Raw genomic sequence first — 19852 nt, 5'->3', positions numbered from 1 at the left:
AGTTGACGGGGACGAAGGACAATACTGCTCTTCACTTCGAACAGGACGGGCACTGAGCCCCATGCCCTCAATGGACTGGAAGTATCGCTGATATAAATACCCTCGGGATAAAGACAGGACAGGAAAAATGGAGGGAGGGAGGGAGGGAGGGAGGGAGGGGAGGGGAGGGGGGTTAAATGCAGCTGAATGGAATAAATCAGTCTAAATCAGGGCTGCCCAACCCCGTTTCTGAAGATCAACCGCCCTGTAGAATTTTACTTAAACCCTAACAAAGCACATCTCACTCAACAGCTGCCGATCTCGTTGAGCTGCTAGTTAGTACAATCGGGTGTGGTTTGTTAATGTTGAAATGAGAAGCTACAGGATGAGAGATCTACAGGAATGGGGTTGATCAGCCCTGGTCTAAATCAGTGGTAATCAACTCTGTTCCTGGCGATCTATCCTGTAGGTTTTCATCCCAATCCTAACAAAGCACACCTCATTCAATAGCTAGAGGTCTTGTTGAGTTGCTAATTAGCAGAGTCAGGTATGCCAGTGAAAACCTACAGGAGGCTAGATCTCCAGGAACAGGTTTGGTTACCACTGGTCTGAATAAATTCAAAGTTTGGAGTAATACTGATAGTAACAGTAGACAGCAGTCAACGTACAACATACTAATCATTCAAAATACCACGACTGAATAAAATATGCTTCCTATGTCATGTGAGCCCTCTTAAAAAACAGGCATTGTTGTAAAAATACAAACGTCCCTTTAAAATGCCGGAGTTTTCCCCCTCCTCTAAATGCTCTTGTATTTAACTGTATGTTCTGCCGTTTCTTTTTGTCTGTCCTACCCTTTAAAGCGGATTTTATTGTGTCCTGTATTCTTGTTGTGATGTACTTATGTGTTTCTTAATCTTATTCATATCGTAAGTATACTACTACTACGAAGTATTCATTCTTTGTTTTTTAAAAACCCGTTTTAAATTGTTTTTGATTCTCGCGTAAAAACTTGCTCCCAGAAAACGGAATTCTTCCACAGCAGCACTCCCAATATACAGCGTCTGATTGGTTCAACGGAATCGGCTCAGACAAATCAGAAGTTCGCATGTCTTGTACTGTGGGAGTACGAACCTGGCGTGAAGCGCTCAACTTTTTCCTCCACCTGAATGGACTTTCCACTCCAAGTCGACTTTTCATACACTCTGTCTCCGACTAGTTTTTATCTGGCTTTGTTAATAGTTTATTTCGCGTATTTTACTGTCCAGACACCTTTTATCTAGAATAATCTTTTAACGTTATGTGAAAGGTAGTATAGTAAAAAAGTTTTTGTGTGAACTTTTGACAGCATGGTACACTGCCAGTAGTCTGCGAGGTGTAGAGAAAAGTTTTACATCGCAGAGACAGTTCATTGCAAATTATCAATCAAACTCAACTTAATTACAAAAGGTATTACATACAAGAAGGCTGGAACTACAGACGCGGTCCATGATCGCATTCATCTGATCTGAGTGCCCTGTCGGGATTGAGGATGACTGCCCATCAGCAGGTGCTCGCGCTAAACCTCGCGTTGCTGTGCTGTCTTCAGCTCACGACCGCTCAAACCCAGGAAGGTAGGCTTTGTCAGACTGCTCCTGCAAACTGTTTAATATCAGAGAGACATATCTGGGCATTCTTTTCAGATGTATATTACAACTCTTTACTTATAATTAGTAAAAACGGAGTCTTTTAACTGTTATTGCTGCTCTAATGATGCATGTCAGATAGAATACATTTCTTATTAAATTCATCTAATTGTCACGTCTCAAAATAATAGCTTGGAACTGGGTGGCATTCAATCTGGGAAGAGGGATAAACTCACAGCTCTGTCACACGTTCTACTAAAAGGGTATTGCGTTTCTGGAATAACACGTGCTTTAAAGCCATGTGTGTTACCAAATTGACCGTCAACTCTCAACTAGTAAACTATAGGCTACTGTATGTAGGATCCGTTTAATCCACGGAGAAAAAAAACAGCAAAACTAGCCCATGGTCTGGAACCTCTTAATTGCTTCGTTGCCGTTGGCTTTTGTCTTACGGTATGCCTCTCTGTTCATTTTCTTCTTCTACTACTTCTTTCTCGGAAAGATTTGGTTCCTTTTTGCACAACTCTTGCTGGACCAGTGCCAAGCTCCCGCAGGTTTATTGCGTCTTCTTTCTCCCCTGAGAAAGGTGTGCCCAGGTGCAGCTTTATGAATCTGCTGTTTACACTGAGTCATTGTGGGTGGAGTAAGAAGATTAGACTGTACATTTTCTTGTCAACCCCGTAATGACTCAAAAGTGTCAAAACGTGTTGTGTTTGTTCGGAAACCAGTGTGAAATCGGGAGAGGTAAAGCTTCAGTACAGCTCTGGTCTCAGTAAACTCGCGGCGAGTTGTTGGTACGACCCGCGACTTTTAATGAAAGGCTGAACAACATTTAAATGATGTGAAAGTTAAGCGTGCCAGACGTTTTAGTGTTCGCGTGTAAATTTATACGGGAAGGCATATCCCATCATTTCCAAAGCGTCTGATTGCACAGATTGTGGCGATAATAATCGCAGATGATAGTGGGGGTAGATAGTCTTTTCGAATGAGGATCGTGAGGTGTGAGCTGTTACAACTTCTTGGTACGGACGTAGAGCTGGACGTTTCAGCAGCTAAATTGCAGACTGAAGTTACACCAAAACTAGCAGCAACAGAAGCTCACTCACCTATTCAGACATTTTACTGGCTGCTGGTCGCATAGTGCAGGGTGAGAATTGCAGCTTTTCAATAATTAACCCCGTCTCATCCCCTCCCTCCCACTCCCCATATTGAGAACACGATAAATGTCTCTGTCGCATCGCTCTCAAGAAAGACGACTTTGTTCCCCAGCAGCGCTCTAATCTCGGCCCCAAGCATATTGCGTGAGTCACCAGAGGAAATTGCTTTACGATTGTAAAACATTTTGCGTATATAAATGAAAGGAAACAACATAGGTGTAAACTTTGCTGGGGCTCTTAGTAGCTTAATTTTCTAAAATCGAAAAAGTATTGCAGGAACAACTGTTGTACTCGTGTCATTTACCCGGAAGACCTCATGGTTGGATGGACTGTGACTCTGGGTTGTCCACTCATGAATCAAAAATTCAGCAACTGGGACAAACACCAAACCGAGACCCTGCATGCAGAATTCTGTAAATATATCTTTGAAGTGCTTAGAAAATACATAACGGCAATCTGATTGAAGAAGCATTTAATATTGTGACCCCTACTTGCATCATTACAAAAACCTGGAATAGCAAGAGCTGAGGAAAGAGAACAGTCCCCACAATCTGCTCTTTGGTTCTTTACGTACATTAAGACAATCAAACACCGGCCGAATCAGAACAAAATTACAAACCTAATTGGAACCAAGTGGGAATATCAAACAAAATACCAAAGTAAAATGAAATGTTATCTGGCCCTATAAATATAGGACACTGTGATAAAATACTATCAACAATGACTGATAAGGAACTGAGAACCAGTTTGACAAAGTACAGACGTAGCGACTCCACCTAGATATAGTGGCTGGCAAACACAAAAAAATTAAAATTAAAATTCATGGTTGCCGGAAGAAAGAATGATTTGTGCCCACAGTGCAAACACAATAAAATGAGGAGGGAGAAGCACTTCCTGATTGAATGTGCTAAATACGGCCAAACCCACTATGAACTCATCTCTACAATTAGCCACAAAAATGTGCCCAATTTTACCATAAACCTGATATATCTGATAGTCTGGAAGGGTTACAAAGCCATTTCAACTTGCCATTGGAACCATTAATTCTTCTCTGTATCAGAAAATTCTTAAGGAGAATGTCCGGTCATCTGTCCGTGAGTTGAAGACGAAGCGTAATTGGGTTATGCAGCAAGACAATGATCCAAAACACAGTAGAAATTCCACATCTGAATGACTGAAAATAAACAGAATTAAAGTTTTGGAGTGGCCTAGTCAAAGTCCTGACTCGAACTGAATAGAGATGCTGTGGCAGGACCTGAAACAAACAGTTAAAGCTCGAAAAACCTACCAATTTGTTTGAATTAAAGCAGTTCTGCCAAATTTCCTCCACAGCGACGTGAAAGACTGATATCAAACTATAGGAAGCGTTTTGTTGCTGCTATTGCTGCTAAAGGTAGTGCAACCAGTTATTAAGTTTAAGGGGGCAATTACTTTTTCACAATGGTGATATGGGTGTTTGCTAACTTTTTTCATTGAACAAATGAAATCATTTAAAAATTGTGTTTTGTATACACAGGTTCCCTTTGTACAATATTGGACCAGTACTTCTCTCTAGGGGTTTCGTCATACTTGTTCCTGGTTATGGTTATACACTTTGTTGTACGTCGCTCTGGATAAGAGCGTCTGCCAAATGCCTGTAATGTAATGTAATGTAATGTAATGTAATATATTGCAATCTGAAACAATTCAGTGTGACAAGAGGAAATCAGGAAGGGGCAAATACACTATATGACCAAAAGTATGTGGACACCCCTTACTCTGATGCTGTTTTTCATGGTTTGGGCTGGGCCTCTTGGTTCCTCTGAAGGCAAATCTTAATGCTATAGCATACAATCACATTCTAGACGAATTTGTGCTTTAGAAACAATTTGGGAAGGCCCTTTCCTGTTTCATCACGAAAAATGGCCCTGGACACACAGAGAGGTCCATATAGGAATGGTTTTCTCAAAAACGGTGCAGAATAACTTGACTGGCCAGCACCAAACCCTGACCTCAACCCAGTCCAGTACCTTTGGGATCAGTTGGAAGGCCAACTGCGAGCCAGGACTAGCTGCCCAGTCATTGCCTGACCTCACAAGCTCTTCAGGCTGAATGGAAGCAAATCCCTGAAGCAATGCTCCAACATCTAGTATAAAGCCTTCCCAGAAGAGTGGAGGTTGTTATAGCAGTAAAGGATGGACCAACTCCATATTAATGTCTATAATTTTGGATGAGATGTTGGATATTGGGTGTCCACAAACTTTTAGCCATGTAGTGTACTTTTTCATGGCACTGTATGAGGGGAAGACCAAGATTGCTGCACACTAACAGCACAGTACCTGTTCACTTGCCGTGCTTTAAGGAACGGTGAGTGGCTGGCATGCAAGCACGCACACACACGCAAAGTACGCATACTAAAGAGTGCACACACTTTACTCAATGCGTTTCATCCTTTTTCCTTTTTTGTAGCGTCAGTAGGAAATCTTTTTTTTCTTTAATTACATTTATAATCCAGTCTCTGAGGAACAGTGAGTGACTGTGTCATACATACACACTAGCACGCACACACACACACACACACACACACACACACACACTCTCTCTTGGCAGTCTGAAGTAACTGTAACTGTAACTTGTAACTGGAGTTTTCAGGGTAAAAAGTTAAAGAGAGAGAGAGAGAGAAAGAAAGAGAGCGATTGTCCACTCATGAATCAAAAATTCAGCAAATGGGACAAACACCAAACTAAGACCCTGCATGCAGAATTCTGTAAACGTATCTTTGAAGTGCTTAGAAAATACATAACGGCAATCTGATTGAAGAAGCATTTAATATTGTGACCCCTACTGGCATCATTACAAAAACCTGGAATAGCAAGAGCTGAGGAAAGAGAACAGTCCCCCACAATCAGCTCTTTGGTTCTTTACGTACATCAAGACAATCTAAAAATCAAAATGGATGGAGACTGTTGCTCTGGGTGGGTGGGGGGGGATTGTTTCCATTGGCGCGTTGGCGTTGTCGGCCGTTCGGCCCTCGTCTCCGTGACGATGTCGTGGATCTGCTGGTCGGCTCTGGGGGACGGCAGCTTGTCAGGTGGTGCTTGTTGGGAGCAGTGGTCTCTAGTTCAGCGGCCTTCGTTCCACACTGCTTCAGCAGGCCTATGCTGTAATCCCTGTAGCGGTTCTTTTTGTCTGCCAGCGGATGGCTTTGTGTTACTGAGCTGGCCGCAGAGAATACGATGTGGTAGACCAGTGGTCTCCGACCCTGGTCCTGGAGAGCTACAGGGTCTGCTGGTTCTCTGCACTTCATGAATCAATTAGAGCAGTTGATTACACAGTTAACTCAACTCACCTGGTGTCTTGGGTCTCAATTGGGTGCTGATTTGAAGGTGAAAACAAAAACCCACAGACCCTATAGCTCTCCAGGACCAGGGCTGGAGACCTCTGTGGTAGACGATGCTCAGGCATCCTGACGGGCGTAGTGTAGTATAATGGGTAAGGAGTTGGTCTTGTAACCAAAAGGTCACAGGTTTGATTCCTGGGTAGCACACTGCCGTTGTACCCTTGAGCAAGGTACCTAATCTGAATTGCTTCAGTATATATCCAGCTGTATTATATGAAGTTGTGTAAGTCGCTCTGGATAAGAGCGTCTGCTAAATGCCTGTAGTGTAATGTAATGTAATGACTACATGGCCAGGCCAGCAGAGGTGGCGCTTAGCATGGTGGGTCTCGATGCAGAAGCAGTTGGTGGTGTGGAGGATGTCACTGTGGGCTACATGGTCCTCCCATGTCAACCCCAAGATGCATTGGAGGCAGTTGATATGGAAGGCCTCAATGAGCCGAATATGGTGCCTATGTGGGGTCCATGTTTTGGAGCCATAGAGGGGCACACGGCAGTGTAGGCCCTGACCCTGCACAATGGAATTAACCAACATGTCAAACAAAATAAGAACTGTTTTATATTTCCAATGCAGCATAAAGGTTTTCTTAGTGTGAGCGTGCGGTGAAACAAAGCTATAGGCTCAGTAGGCCGCTGTCCTGACTGTACATCCATGAATTGGTGAAAGTGTTGGAACTCCCTCAGACAAAGGCCACAACCTCCACCCCAGATAGCCTGTAATACATGCTTATCCGTGGCACGCTAGTGGTTAGGCATTTCATTTCTGATTCCACCAGGACCACAAGACGTTTTAGGTTTTTGTAATTGGATCACTTTTCCACCAGTGCTGTGTGTGAGATTTATCAAGTTGGCTGTGGTTATTTTTAATGCTCGGTTCCTGTATTATTAGGTTTTCTTTAATCACATTGCGATGTGTTTTTTGTGGGATTTCTCTCTTTGCCTCTCTCTATCTCTTCTACCGGCACGTTGGTCATAGCATTCCATTCTCCTTCTGTGTCAATATTCAATGTGTAATTGTGTGTGCGTGTGCGTGTGCGTGTTCGGCAGAATTTCCTGACCTTCATCAGTCAGCACGTGAGCATTTGGCGGTGGTGTGTGTGGGAGAGCCCTGCTCGTATCTGATTGGTGGGAATGCCCGGAGCCCAGCGGCAGTGATACGTTGCTACTCTGTTTGAGGCTATCGGGCTGATGGGGTGAGCCATGAAGCCGGGCCAGCATTAATAGGTGCACTGCTATGGGACTCTTGCTTCCGCCAACAGAGAAAATGAGGAAATAACCCACAAGGAGTTAAACCGCTGATTATTAGCCTTTTCTCGGTTTTTGTTTGAGTTGTGTGTGCGTGTGTGTTAGGGCACGGTCTGTTCTTACATACCTGACTTTGATCAGACACACCCTCTGGGCAGAGTGCGCTGTGGGAATGTCCCCTCCCTCCCTCTTCAGAATGAATGGCATCATTGCCAGCACATCTGGCTGCTGCAGAAAAGGACTGTTTCTATCTAGAACATTCCAAGCACCAGCAGAGGCCAGACTGTCCCTCTGCACTCCCTCCTCCACCGTCCCCGTCTCTCAGAAAGTGATACTCACTGCCACACTGCCTCATTGTCTACTGCTCAAATCACAGCCCTAGAGATTTCTGTGATACACAAACACACACACACACACAGATACACATACATGCACATGCGCTCGTACGCACATGCTCACTTACAGACATGGACACATACGCATACACATGCTCACACACATACAGCGCTGTGAAAAAGTGTTCTTGATTTTCTCTATTGCATATTTGTCACACTGAATAGTTTCAGATCTTAGACAAAGGGAAACCGAGTAAACACGAAACGCATTTTTTAAACCATTCATTTAATGAAAAAATGTGAAAAGGTAATTGTTACTCAATTAACCAATTAACCAAATTTAATTGCTAATTAGATTCAGCTGATTGAACACAGCCAGACTTGATTGTTGATTTTCTTTGGTTGATTTATAAATGGGCCTTCATGGTGCCTCTTAGTGATATCACACTTCCTGAGACTAACACTGATGTTCTCCACTTTTATTAGTCACTCTTGGTAAAACCGTCTGCTAATTGATTACAATGTGATTGCAAATAATTCTGTTTGCGTTTTTTAAAAGGGACTATCGAAGCTCATTCAGAATCAGTTGGAAATACAGAGCCAGAGGACTCCTGGAATTGAGCTAAAAGTAGATGTCCTGCTGCCATTAGAGCCCATTCCTTTGCACAAAGCAGAGTATTCATACATAATGTAGCCTGCCAGAATTAGACTCACAGACCCTGGACTGGACACTGATGCATTCAGGGACATTCGGCAGGGGAGTGGGGGATGGAGACAGACCAGCTGAACATCGCCAGAGACCCCCCCCCCCCCCCATCTCCACACATGCATGAAGGCATACACACACACAATCTACATGCACACGCATCTATACACCCACACACACACACACATCTATACACTATACGTGCAACTCAATGAGTCACCAAACTGATTCATTTCTCTGTCCCCTTGGTACAAAGTCCACCACTCCCCTCTCTAGCTCCTAGTAAAATCTGCCCAGTAATTCTCAGCAACTTTTTATCTCTGGAGAGGACATTTCCTGGTTGTTAATCTGAATGATTTCTTGAGCTTGTGTGTAGAGATGTTTATCGTGTGTTTCGGCTGAAGTGTATTGCCAAATGCCAGTGTCTGTGTACGTGTTTGTATGGTGAATATTCTAGATTTTGTTATGCTGACTAGGTGATTTTTTCTGAATTTGTTGGGATTGTTCAGATGGTTGAATTTGTTGTATGTATGCATTGAATATTTAGAATATTTGTCAGGCTAATTGGTCAGTCAGGCTGTAGCTTCAAATTCTATAATTATTGGCTTGAAGTATGCTAGTTATTCTATTCCTTTCAACAGCTGTGCTTCTTTTCCTAAAGCAGGACTTCTCAAAGTAAGATGGGGGGGACCTTGGGGGATGTACAGAGACAACAGGGGGGTGGCAGTGAGGGTTGAATAATGTCCATTGGAAACCAAGGGAGGCCTGACTGAAAAAGCTTGAGAACCACTGACCTAAGGGAAGCCACTGACGTGCTTCAGTTTGCATGTCCCTCTGGACACTCTAAGCGTCAGCGAGAGTTTGTAATGTAACATAATGGTCTCTGTGTGTCTTTGTGTGTTTACATCCATTCTTCCCTTTCCATCTACACAGAGCTCAGCTCTCACCTAAAGGCACCCCATGCCAAAGTGTTGATTAGTCGGGGGAGCTTCTTTTTATCTCTGTTTCCTCCGTCCTGACCCCTGACCCTATAACCTTGACCCCATGACCCTGGTCCCTGAGTCTAACCCTAAACCCTAAACCCTAACGTCTGCCCACAGGGCAGTATTTGATCATTTTCACTGCCACACACATCCTGCTCTGGCATTTCATCTTAAGTGAGGACTGGTCACATACGTTTGGTGATAAATCTCCCCCAGCGTGAGCCCCCCTCACCAGGCTGAAGGTGTGCAGAGCTGTGTGATTTCAATGCCACATACTGGGCCTACCTAGTAACACACTGATTCTGAGTAAAACAGCATGTGCCTCACACTGCTATCAAATCCGTATTTAAATCCTATGGCACTCCTGTGCTTGCCTGAATTAATGGAGATTAATGTCTTCGCATTATGTTCCGGGACTTGTTCGTGTGCGTATATGTTCATGCATGCGTATGCTCGTGTGTGAAATCCTCAGACAAGCATCTCACCTCCCTCTTCCTCCTCCCAGTGTCGGTGTGCTCGGGTACCCAGAATGCCCTGAGTGTGAGCATGAGTCCGGAGGTGCAGTACAACATCATGAGGGACATGTACAGTGGCTGCCAGATCCTCATGGGCAACCTGGAGATCACCCTCATGGACCAGCACCATAACTTCAGCTTCCTGCAGGTACTGGCTCTGCCCCTGAGCCACGCCCCTTTGAATATGCTCAGCACCTATAAACCACACCCCTTTAAACATGCTCAGCACCTATAAACCACACCCCTTTAAACATGCTCAGCACCTATAAACCACTACAGCCTATTACCACACATCAATGATCACCTATAAACCACACCCCTTTAAACATGCATCACCTATAACCACGCCCCTTTAAACATGCTCATCACATATAAGCCACGCCCCTTTAAACATGCTCAGCACCTATAAACCACTTAAACATGATCATCTATATACCACACCCACTCAAACTTGATCACCTATAAACCACACCCCTTTAAACATGCGCATCACCTATAAGCCACGCCCCTTATAAACCCACTCACTGATCACTATAAACCACACCCCTTTTGGACCCCTATACCAGCCCTTTTAAACACGCCACACCTAAACACTTGAAATCCACCTATAACCCACGCCCCTTTAAACATGCTCAGCACCTATAAACCACGCCCACTCAAACTTGATCACCTATAAACCACGCCTCCTTAAACATGATCACCTATAAACCACGCCTCCTTAAAAATATGGCCATCCACTAAAAATGTACAGAGCACTAATAGCCTTGTGATGTAACTGAAGCTGTTGTTACTGAAGTTACCCCGACTTTGCATCGATCTCCCCCCCCCCCCCCCCCCCCCCACCCCTCCACCATCCTATCCCTCCCAGTCAATCCGGGAGGTGACGGGCTACATCCTCATCGTTATAAACCAGTTCCACAGTCTGCCGCTGGACCAGCTGCGCGTGATCCGGGGCAACACTCTGTACGAGGACCGCTTCGCCCTCTACGTCCTCCTCAACTACCAGAAGGATGGAAGCCTCGGGCTGCGAGAACTGGGCCTCACACACCTGACTGGTGAGGGAACGGAGGAGAGAAAGAGAAAGAGAAAAAGGAAGAAAGGAGGAGGGGTAGCCTGGAAGGAGAGAGGGGGAGGAGTGCAGTCTGTATATAGAACTTATACTCTTGGTTCTTGGTTGGTATGGTTGCCTTTCATGAGTGCTTCAGTGATGTTGAATCCTTACTCGCTGGTCTGGGAATGTCAACCAGATGTGGTGCTATTGCTAATGTTATCCAGGTGAATGCACTTCTGTTTCCCCTATAGTCACGCTAGATAAGTGCATTTGATGAATATAATGTAATGAGAAGGGGGATGCATGGAGAGAACAAAGACAGGTTGGAAATGGAAGAAGAGAGAGATGGTAGGACCATACCTCGCCCATTGTTTAAAATGGTCTTACAGTGATGCCTCTCTTTTCATGATACAATCTCTTTAAATGGGAGCAGGTCTCATTCATGTATAACAGTGTTCTGAAAGCATGCCCACAACCCTCAGAGAAGGGGGAGAAGGGGTGGAAGGGAATTGGAAGGGGAGTGTAAAAGGAAATGGAGAACCCAGATGCAGATATCAGGTATGACATCTGGTGTCCAGGACAGTAGTAACACGCTCATGTGTGCAGGTCTACCTCTCATCCCCTAAGATAAGAGTTTCAGCCTTGGGGCTGACAAAGGAGGAAGTGAACTCACTGACAGGAAGTGAGCTCATTGATAGGCCCAGCGCTTGAGGCCACCACCAGCCCACATTTTCTTTTTCCAGCAGTGCGCTTCAATACTCGAAAAATGTATCCTCCACTCCTCCACTACCATCTTGTCTCCTCCAAGCTCCCGAAACCACTTTTTGCATCCTCCTTCTCTCCAATGTCCCAATATTGGAGGAGACAAGTGAAGCAGCTTCAAACTTGGCTCCTCGTTTCCTCCCAATGAAGGATTCTTTAATGTATCCAACCGTGGAAGTCTTTCTACATTTCTGGGTGACATCGTCGTTCTCACACCCACAGAAATTGAAACTCCATCACACAGAATCTGACACTATACAAAGAAATGAGAGATGGTAAACAACTTCTCAGGCATTTAAGAGACAGTTTTATCCAGGGCAGAGAATCGACTTGTACAATACGGCCGGACATTTACTGGAGCATTTCTGCTGCGGTACCTTGCCTAGGGGTACAATGTGCAGTGTGCCCCTACCTGGGAGTCCACCCTGCGCCCTCTGGGTTACGATGCAGGTCCCTAACCGCCATGATGCCGCGCTGCCGCCCACAGGCTAACGGGAGCAGGCTTCCATTCGAAACGGCACAAGTGGGCGGGGTCCCAGGGAGACAGTGCGGTTTGGAACATTCTTCGACGCGCCGCGCAATTAAAAATGCGCTGCAGGCGGAGAGCGTTCAGACCCGGTTGGTTTAGCCCGGGTCGTGTCTCACACGCGCTGGGGGAATCTGGTCTCTGTCTCCTGTTTGTGCCGTACGGTCTGTGGCGCGGTAGCGTACTGGCTCGAGGGTCTCTAAGGGCCGAGCAACACCCTCAGAGCTCCTGTCCGTCATCGGGGACGGGGGCGGGACTTCCAGTATTTCCTGCTGAATAAAGGTTTTGTTTTGTGTTCGGTAGCAACAGTGTGACAGACTGAAGCTGCACACTCCCCACTCAGGAGAGCGTTCCTGTCCAAACGTGTCAGGCCCTGAGTGTTTTTTTTACTCAGAAATTGTGTGAGTGTCTGCATGTCTGTGTCTGTGTGTGTCTGTGTGTGTGTGTGTGTGTGTGTGAGTGTCTGCATGTCTGTGTGTGTGTGTGTGTGTGTGTTTACACCTGTATATATGTACTGCTGCAATGTGTCTAGTGCTGTTATGTGTGTGCGTGTGTGTATATCTGTAGTACTGTAAAGTTTGTATGTAGTGTGTGTGTGTGTGTGTTTGTACACCTGTATATATGTACTGCTGCAATGTGTCTAGTGCTGTTATGTGTGTGTGTGTGTGTGTATATCTGTAGTACTGTAAAGTTTGTATGTAGTGTGTGTGTGTGTGTTTGTACACTTGTATATATGTACTGCTGTAATGTGTCTGTAGTGCTGTTATGAGTATGTGTATATATATCTGCAGTACTGTAAAGTTTGTATGTAGTGTGTGTGTGTGTGTGTTTGTACACTTGTATATATGTACTGCTGTAATGTGTCTTTAGTACTGTTATGTGTGTGTGTCTATATATCTGCAGTACTGTAAAGTTTGTATGTTGTGTGTGTGTGTGTGCAGTGCTGTAATATTTGTCTATAGTGTGTGTGTGTGCGTATCTGCAGTGCTGTAATGTTTGTGGTGTGTGTGGTTGTGTGTGTATGTTTGTGTTTCTGTAGTGCTGTAATGTTTGTTTGTGTGTGTGTATTTGTAGTGCTGTAATGTTTGTTGGTAGTGTGTGTGTGTGTGTGTACATTTGTATATACGTACTGCTGCAATGTCTCTGTAGTGCTCTTATGAGTGTGTGTATATATATCTGCAGTACTCTTAAGTTTGTATGTAGTGTGTGTGTGTTTACACTTGTATATATGTGCTGCCGTAATGTGTCTTTAGTACTGTTATGTGTGTGTGTATATATATGCAGTACTGTAAAGTTTGTATGTAGTGTGTGTGTGTGTATGAGTGTCTGCAGTGCTGTAATATTTTTCTATAGTGTGTGTGTATCTACAGTGCTGTAATGTTTGTGGTGTGTGGTTGTGTGTGTGTGTTTGTGTGTCTGTAGTGCTGTAATGTTTGTTTGTGTGTGTGTATTTGTAGTGCTGTAATATTTGTTGGTAGTGTGTGTGTGTGTGTGTGTGTGTGCGTGTTCGTATGTGTTTGTGTGTGTGTGTGTGTGCACGTGCTCGCATGTGTGTTTGTGTGTGCATGCTCGCATACGTGTGTGTGCATCTGTAGTTCTGTTGAGTCTGTATGCCTTTGGGCACATGATGCTAAGTGACAGCACTAATTCTTCATCTGATCAATTCCAAGCTTAGTCTACGGCCTTGAAAAATGTTCTGAATTGAAGGGCACATTCTTCTGAACAAAGCAAAACTTGAATGGTGCAAATAGCATATGGCCAATAGCAGTGTTTTAATACACTACATGGCCAAAAGTACGTGGACATCTCACAACCAACATCTCATCCAAAATTATCTTAATTATTATGGGGTTGGTCTACCCTTTGCTGCTATAACAACCTCCACTCTTCTGGGAAGGCTTTATACAAGATGTTGGAGCACTGTTGCAGGGATTTGCTTCCATTCCGCTTGGCTTGCAGCTTTACTGATTCCAGCGTCATGCACTAGCTGTTTGGACCCCGGAATCGCTGCTTTGCAGCTGTATTTATTATTATTATTATTATTATTATTATTATTATTATTATTGTTATTATTGGTATGATATAACTACTGAAGCAGTTTGTGAGATTGGAGTGTGGGGGCAGGGGTCAGACACAATGGTTGCTATTCCAAAAATCCTAAGAGCAGAAGGTTTTTACATTATTTAACTGGACTACAATAACTGAGTTTTAAGTTGGCTTCACTTGAAATCAACATTTTTCTGCAATACTCTACCAAATTTCTGGCTACTTTGAGAACACGCCACAAGCAAAGACTCACTTTGATGTGAAACACTGCGAAAGCAATAAAGATTACATGTGGTGACATTGTCTGCTGTGACTGATTACACTAAACACTGTGATAACCTGCCCCAAGGGAGCCCTCTGCTGTAAGATATTGTGCTGCCATAAACTTAGGTATCCAGTATGAGCACATTTTATATTCCCTACCAGTGCTTCAGATGCATAAGCATTTTCAAAACATTAGTCAACAGGATTCCCACGGGTCCTTAAAACATAGTCTTATATCATCTTAAATTCACTTCTCTAAATTAAAAGCCTTTCTAAATTTTATATAGATTTCTAAGGTCTTAAGCAGTTCTCTTACATTGCCTGTTCATGTGTGTTCCTGTCTCACAGAGATCCTGAAGGGGGGCGTGTTCATCTCCAGGAACAAGTACCTGAGCTACGCCCCCCAGGCCAACTGGGCAGACATTGTGAGGGACAGCAGTGCCCCCATCCAGATTGAAGACAATGGCCAGAAGCGTAAGTGTAATGATATGGAGGTGTGTGTGTGTGTCTGTGTGTGTGTGTGCACGTGTGATGTGTGTTCGTGTGTGTGTGTGTGTGTTTGTGTGTGCACGTGTGTGTGTGTGCATGTGTGTGTGTGTGTGTGTGCTCGTCTGATGTGTTTGTGTGTGTATGTGTATGTGTGTGTGTGTTTGTGCGCGTGAGGTGTGTGAGTGTGTGTGTGTGTGTGTGTATGCGTGTGTGTGCATGTGTGTGTGTGTGTGTGTGCGTGCATGTGATGTGTGTGAGTGTGTCTGTGTGTGTGTGTGTGTGTGCGGGTGTGATGTTGACGTATTTCCTGTTTTTCAGTGGAATGTCATGCGGCGTGTCGAGGGCACTGCTGGGGACCCAAAGAAGAACAGTGCCAGATCTGTGAGTCTCCCCCCCCCTTCACCTCCACCCCCAATCTCTCCCTCTCTCTCATTCTCTCTCTCTCTACCCCCTCCCTTTATCTTTCTCTCTCTCACTCTCCCCTCTCTCTCTACCCTCTCTCAATTCAGTTCATTTCTCATGAGGTTTATTGGCCTGACCACACATCAGCATAGCATTGCCAAAGCGATTGTTTGCATGAACCAATAGTCACAACAACAACTACATAAGAAATAATAAAGTGTGATAATATTGTTTGGGTGCTTGGACCTTCAGTAACGGGGCAGGGTTGGAGGGCTTTGTAAACAAATAAAACAGTGGTAATATTCAGCAATAACCATTAAAATAATAACTAAATTAATGAATTAATAAATGTAAAAAGCTACTTTCTTTATGATGGTGGAGTTCACTATTTGTCAGGGCCACGGCATGTTGCCACATACCGCTCTAGAACTCTCACCAGACAAGCGAAGAAAGTTCTGGATTTGGTGTCAGCGAAGGGCCCCCAGCAGGCCGTTGTTGGGGTCCCCAGGGGGCTTTGGGGCCAGGCACTCATCTGAGAGGGTACGGCCACTCCCTGTACGAGCCTCCCATAGAAAAGTGTACTGCTGATCTACGGAGAGGCTTGTTCATGGGCCCATCACTACAGACAGCCTTGATCCAACTGTAGGGGAGAGTTGCTTGTTCCGTGGGGAGGTAGAAAGTATGCTAGGCTAGAGGACATTGTAGAGATAGCGAGGTGCTTTGCACAAAGCAAGATATGTTTTTTCCCCCAGGGAACTGTGCTTAGGGGGCCAAGGTATACACTACATGTATATGAGGAGCGTGCGTCTGTTAAACTTCATTAGCTAAATTAGCTGATTAGCTTCAGGCTAAATTAGGTGCTTGGAAGAATAGGAAAAACAAAAGGCTGGGGGCAGGATCAATGCGGGTAGAACGCATTATGCGTGGGCTTATAGCAGCAAGGCTTCAGGTGGAGTTCCCCTATTGCGCACTTGTACATAACGAATCTCATTTTGAAGGGGCCAGTGTCATGTTAATGATGATGGAAAGCTCTGCCTTGATTCTTAATCTTCTATATGTTTAAGGTGAAGTTACATTACATTACAGGCATTTAGCAGACGCTCTTACCCAGAGCGACTTACATTGTATCCAGTTATACAGCTGGATATATACTGGAGCAATGCAGGTTAAGTACCTTGCTTAAGGGTACAACGGCAGTGTCCTACTGTGGAATCGAACCTGCGACCTTTAGGTTACAAGACCAACTCCTTAGCCATTATACTACACCGCCGGTGAAGTGCTGCTGTGTGTGTATAAGAAAACATTTTGTGGATGATCTCGTAATCTTGACTGACTGAGTGATCTTGACCCGAGTTTCTCCATCGGCGACTATAGAAATAACGTTTTTTTCATTCAAGTTCTGTCGCTCTTCCTCCCCCCTCTCTTTTTCCCTCCCCTCTCTCTCTCTGTCTCCCTCTCTGTTCCGTTCGCCCCTGCCCCCGCCCCCCTGCAGTGACGAAGACGGTGTGTGCCCCGCAGTGTGACGGCCGCTGTTTGGGGACGGGCCCCAGCGAGTGCTGTCACATGGAGTGCGCCGGCGGCTGCTCTGGCCCCCAGGAGACCGACTGCTTCGTGAGTCCCTTTGCCCCGCCCCCACTGCCGACGCTGTTCCGCCATAGGCCGGGCCGAACGCCTGCTGTGAAAAAAGACACTTTTTTCTAAAACATCTTTCTGTCTGTGTGGGTGTGCACGTATCTGTGTGTGTCGGTGTCTGTGCGTGTTAATGTCCGTGCGTGTCATGTCTGTATGTGCGTGTGTGTGTCCGTGTGTCTGTGTGTTTGTATCTGTGTGTGTGTGCATGTGAACGTCTGTGCGTGTCTGTGTATGTGTGTGCATGTGTGTGTGTGTTTCTGTGTGTGCGTGTGTCTGTATCTGTGTGTGTGTGTGTCTGTCTGTCTGTTCACAGGCCTGTAGTCACTTCAATGATTCAGGAGCCTGTGTGCGACAGTGTCCTCAGCCCTTTATCTATAACAGACGTACCTTTCAAATGGAGCCCAACCCTGGCGCTAAGTACCAGTACGGCTCCATATGCGTGTCCCAGTGTCCCAGTGAGTACCCAGCATGCCTCTGTCTCAGAGAGTACCCAGCATACTTCTCATTCTCGCTAAGGACCCGCTGTGTCTGTTTCAATATTGAAAAAGTGTTTCTGCAACGTGTGTTAGATGGTTGTAAGTTTGAAAGTTCTCTCGTTCCGTAGCACACTTTGTTGTGGACGATAGCTCGTGTGTGAGCGGTTGCCCTGCCGACAAGATGGAGGTGAAGAAGGATGGGCTGAAACAGTGTGAGCTCTGTGGAGGACTCTGCCCCAAAGGTACTCTTTTTACCATGATGGTAATCACAGGGATGGTGATGGTGATAGTGAGGATGATGATGGTAGCGATGCTAGGGGTGACGAATACGGGGATGATGATGATGATATGATCTGCTTGCTCCAGCTTGCCAGGGTACTGGTTCTCCTGACAGACAGACGGTGGATTCCAGAAACATTGACAGTTTCATAAACTGTACCAAGATCCAGGGAAGCCTACACTTTGGGATCATTGGGATCTCAGGGTAAGTCTACTAGTGACCGCAGCTCTCTGGGAGAGTCTAATACTGACCACTGCTCTCTGGGAGAGTCTAATACTGACCACTGCTGTCTGGGAGAGTCTAATACTGACCACTGCTCTCTGGGTGAGTCTAATACTGACCACTGCTCTCTGGGTGAGTCTAATACTGACCACTGCTCTCTGGGAGAGTCTAATTCTGACCAGTGCTCTCTGGGAGAGTCTAATACTGACCACTGCTGTCTGGGTGAGTCTAATACTGACCACTGCTCTCTGGGTGAGTCTAATACTGACCACTGCTCTCTGGGAGAGTCTAATACTGACCACTGCTGTCTGGGAGAGTCTAATACTGACCACTGCTGTCTGGGGGAGTCTAATACTGACCACTGCTCTCTGGGAGAGTCTAATACTGACCACTGCTCTCTGGGTGAGTCTAATACTGACCACTGCTCTCTGGGTGAGTCTAATACTGACCACTGCTCTCTGGGAGAGTCTAATACTGACCACTGCTCTCTGGGAGAGTCTAATACTGACCACTGCTCTCTGGGTGAGCTAGAATCCTTGGCCACACTTGGAACGATGAAAAAAAAAAGAATATATCACTAAAGAATATATCACTATAGAATAAAAATTAGCAGGAACAATTCCAATGTTATTGGTGATCCTTAGATCGTGCTTCTATAACAAGCTTATTTAATGGCAGACTGATGCCTCTCTTTCCTCAGTAGCTCTCTGCTTGCTTCTCATTACTAGCCAGAGTTGGCAGAAAGGGATTTAACTTGCATGTTGAATAATAAACTCTCATGTGACCATTGGCAAACTCAGCTTTATGTTGAGCTGCTGGGTGGCTTGTTCTGTTAAAGCACTGTTCTAGTGCATGGATGAGCTCCATGGTCTGGTATTTGTTAAGGCACTGGTCTAGTGCGTGGATGAGCTCCATGGTCTGGTGTTTGTTAAGGCACTGGTCTAGTGCGTGGATGAGCTCCATGGTCTGGTGTTTGTTAAGGCACTGGTCTAGTGCGTGTATGGTCTCTATGGTCTAGTATTTGTTAAGAGCATTGGTCTAGTGCGTGTATGGTCTCTATGGTCTGGTATTTGTTAAGGCACTGGTCTAGTGCGTGTATGGTCTCTATGGTCTAGTATTTGTTAAGGCACTGGTCTAGTGCATGTATGGTCTCTATGGTCTAGTATTTGTTAAGGTATCGGTCTAGTGCGTGTATGGTCTCTATGGTCTAGTATTAGTTAAGGCACTGGTCTAGTGCATGGATGGGCTGGAATGGAATGACTTATTGTGTCTTATTGTGTACCAGTGATCCCTGCTGTCTGATTGGCCTCTCATGGTTTGCCTAATGAGCTGCATACAAAATGTCTTCCTCCAACTTGTTCTTGCGCAACTTGTCGAAGGTGCTCGGAAAAGGAACGGCGGTGGCATGGCAACGAGCTTTGCATGCTACGATTGGGCATTCCAAATGTGGAGGAAAGGAGGGAAAAGTGTTAAAAGTTCATTTTTTAAAAATGTGGTTATGTCTACAGTTAGGGCAATTGTGTGGTAGTGTGACAGGGTTTACATTGACCTCTGCCTCTGCATCTCTGCAGGGACGTCTATAACAACATCTCAGCCTTGGACCCAGAGAAACTCAACGTTTTCCGCACAGTCCGAGAGATCACAGGCAAGTCTATGAGCATATGTCTATGCATTGCCAGAGTATTTGTGTGTGTGTGTATGTAAGAGTATTTGTGTGTGTGTGTGTGTTATTTGCGTATGTGTGAGAGAATACTTGTGCAGCTTGCGTGCGTGGTTTTGTG

The 19852-nt window shown here is 45.1% G+C and overlaps 1 protein-coding gene across 1 annotated transcript in view; it reads left to right on the top strand.

Annotated features, from left to right (window-relative positions):
* The first annotated feature begins 1088 nt into the window (after positions 1–1088).
* LOC135234724 (receptor tyrosine-protein kinase erbB-3-like) overlaps positions 1089–19852 on the top strand; it is a 34057-nt gene continuing 15293 nt past the window's right edge. Inside the window, exons 1-10 of the mRNA XM_064299601.1 lie at positions 1089–1592; positions 9912–10069; positions 10790–10976; positions 14919–15044; positions 15378–15440; positions 16954–17072; positions 17407–17548; positions 17698–17811; positions 17936–18053; positions 19643–19716. Coding sequence (XP_064155671.1) covers positions 1511–1592; positions 9912–10069; positions 10790–10976; positions 14919–15044; positions 15378–15440; positions 16954–17072; positions 17407–17548; positions 17698–17811; positions 17936–18053; positions 19643–19716 — 1183 coding nt within the window. The 5' untranslated portion in view covers positions 1089–1510. The remainder of the gene's footprint in view (positions 1593–9911; positions 10070–10789; positions 10977–14918; positions 15045–15377; positions 15441–16953; positions 17073–17406; positions 17549–17697; positions 17812–17935; positions 18054–19642; positions 19717–19852) is intronic.

This window comes from Anguilla rostrata, chromosome 11, assembly GCF_018555375.3.
Source record: "Anguilla rostrata isolate EN2019 chromosome 11, ASM1855537v3, whole genome shotgun sequence".
Taxonomy (NCBI): domain Eukaryota; kingdom Metazoa; phylum Chordata; class Actinopteri; order Anguilliformes; family Anguillidae; genus Anguilla; species Anguilla rostrata.
The sequence above is the reverse complement of the archived record's forward strand: the minus strand, read 5'-3'. Positions and strand labels throughout refer to the sequence as shown.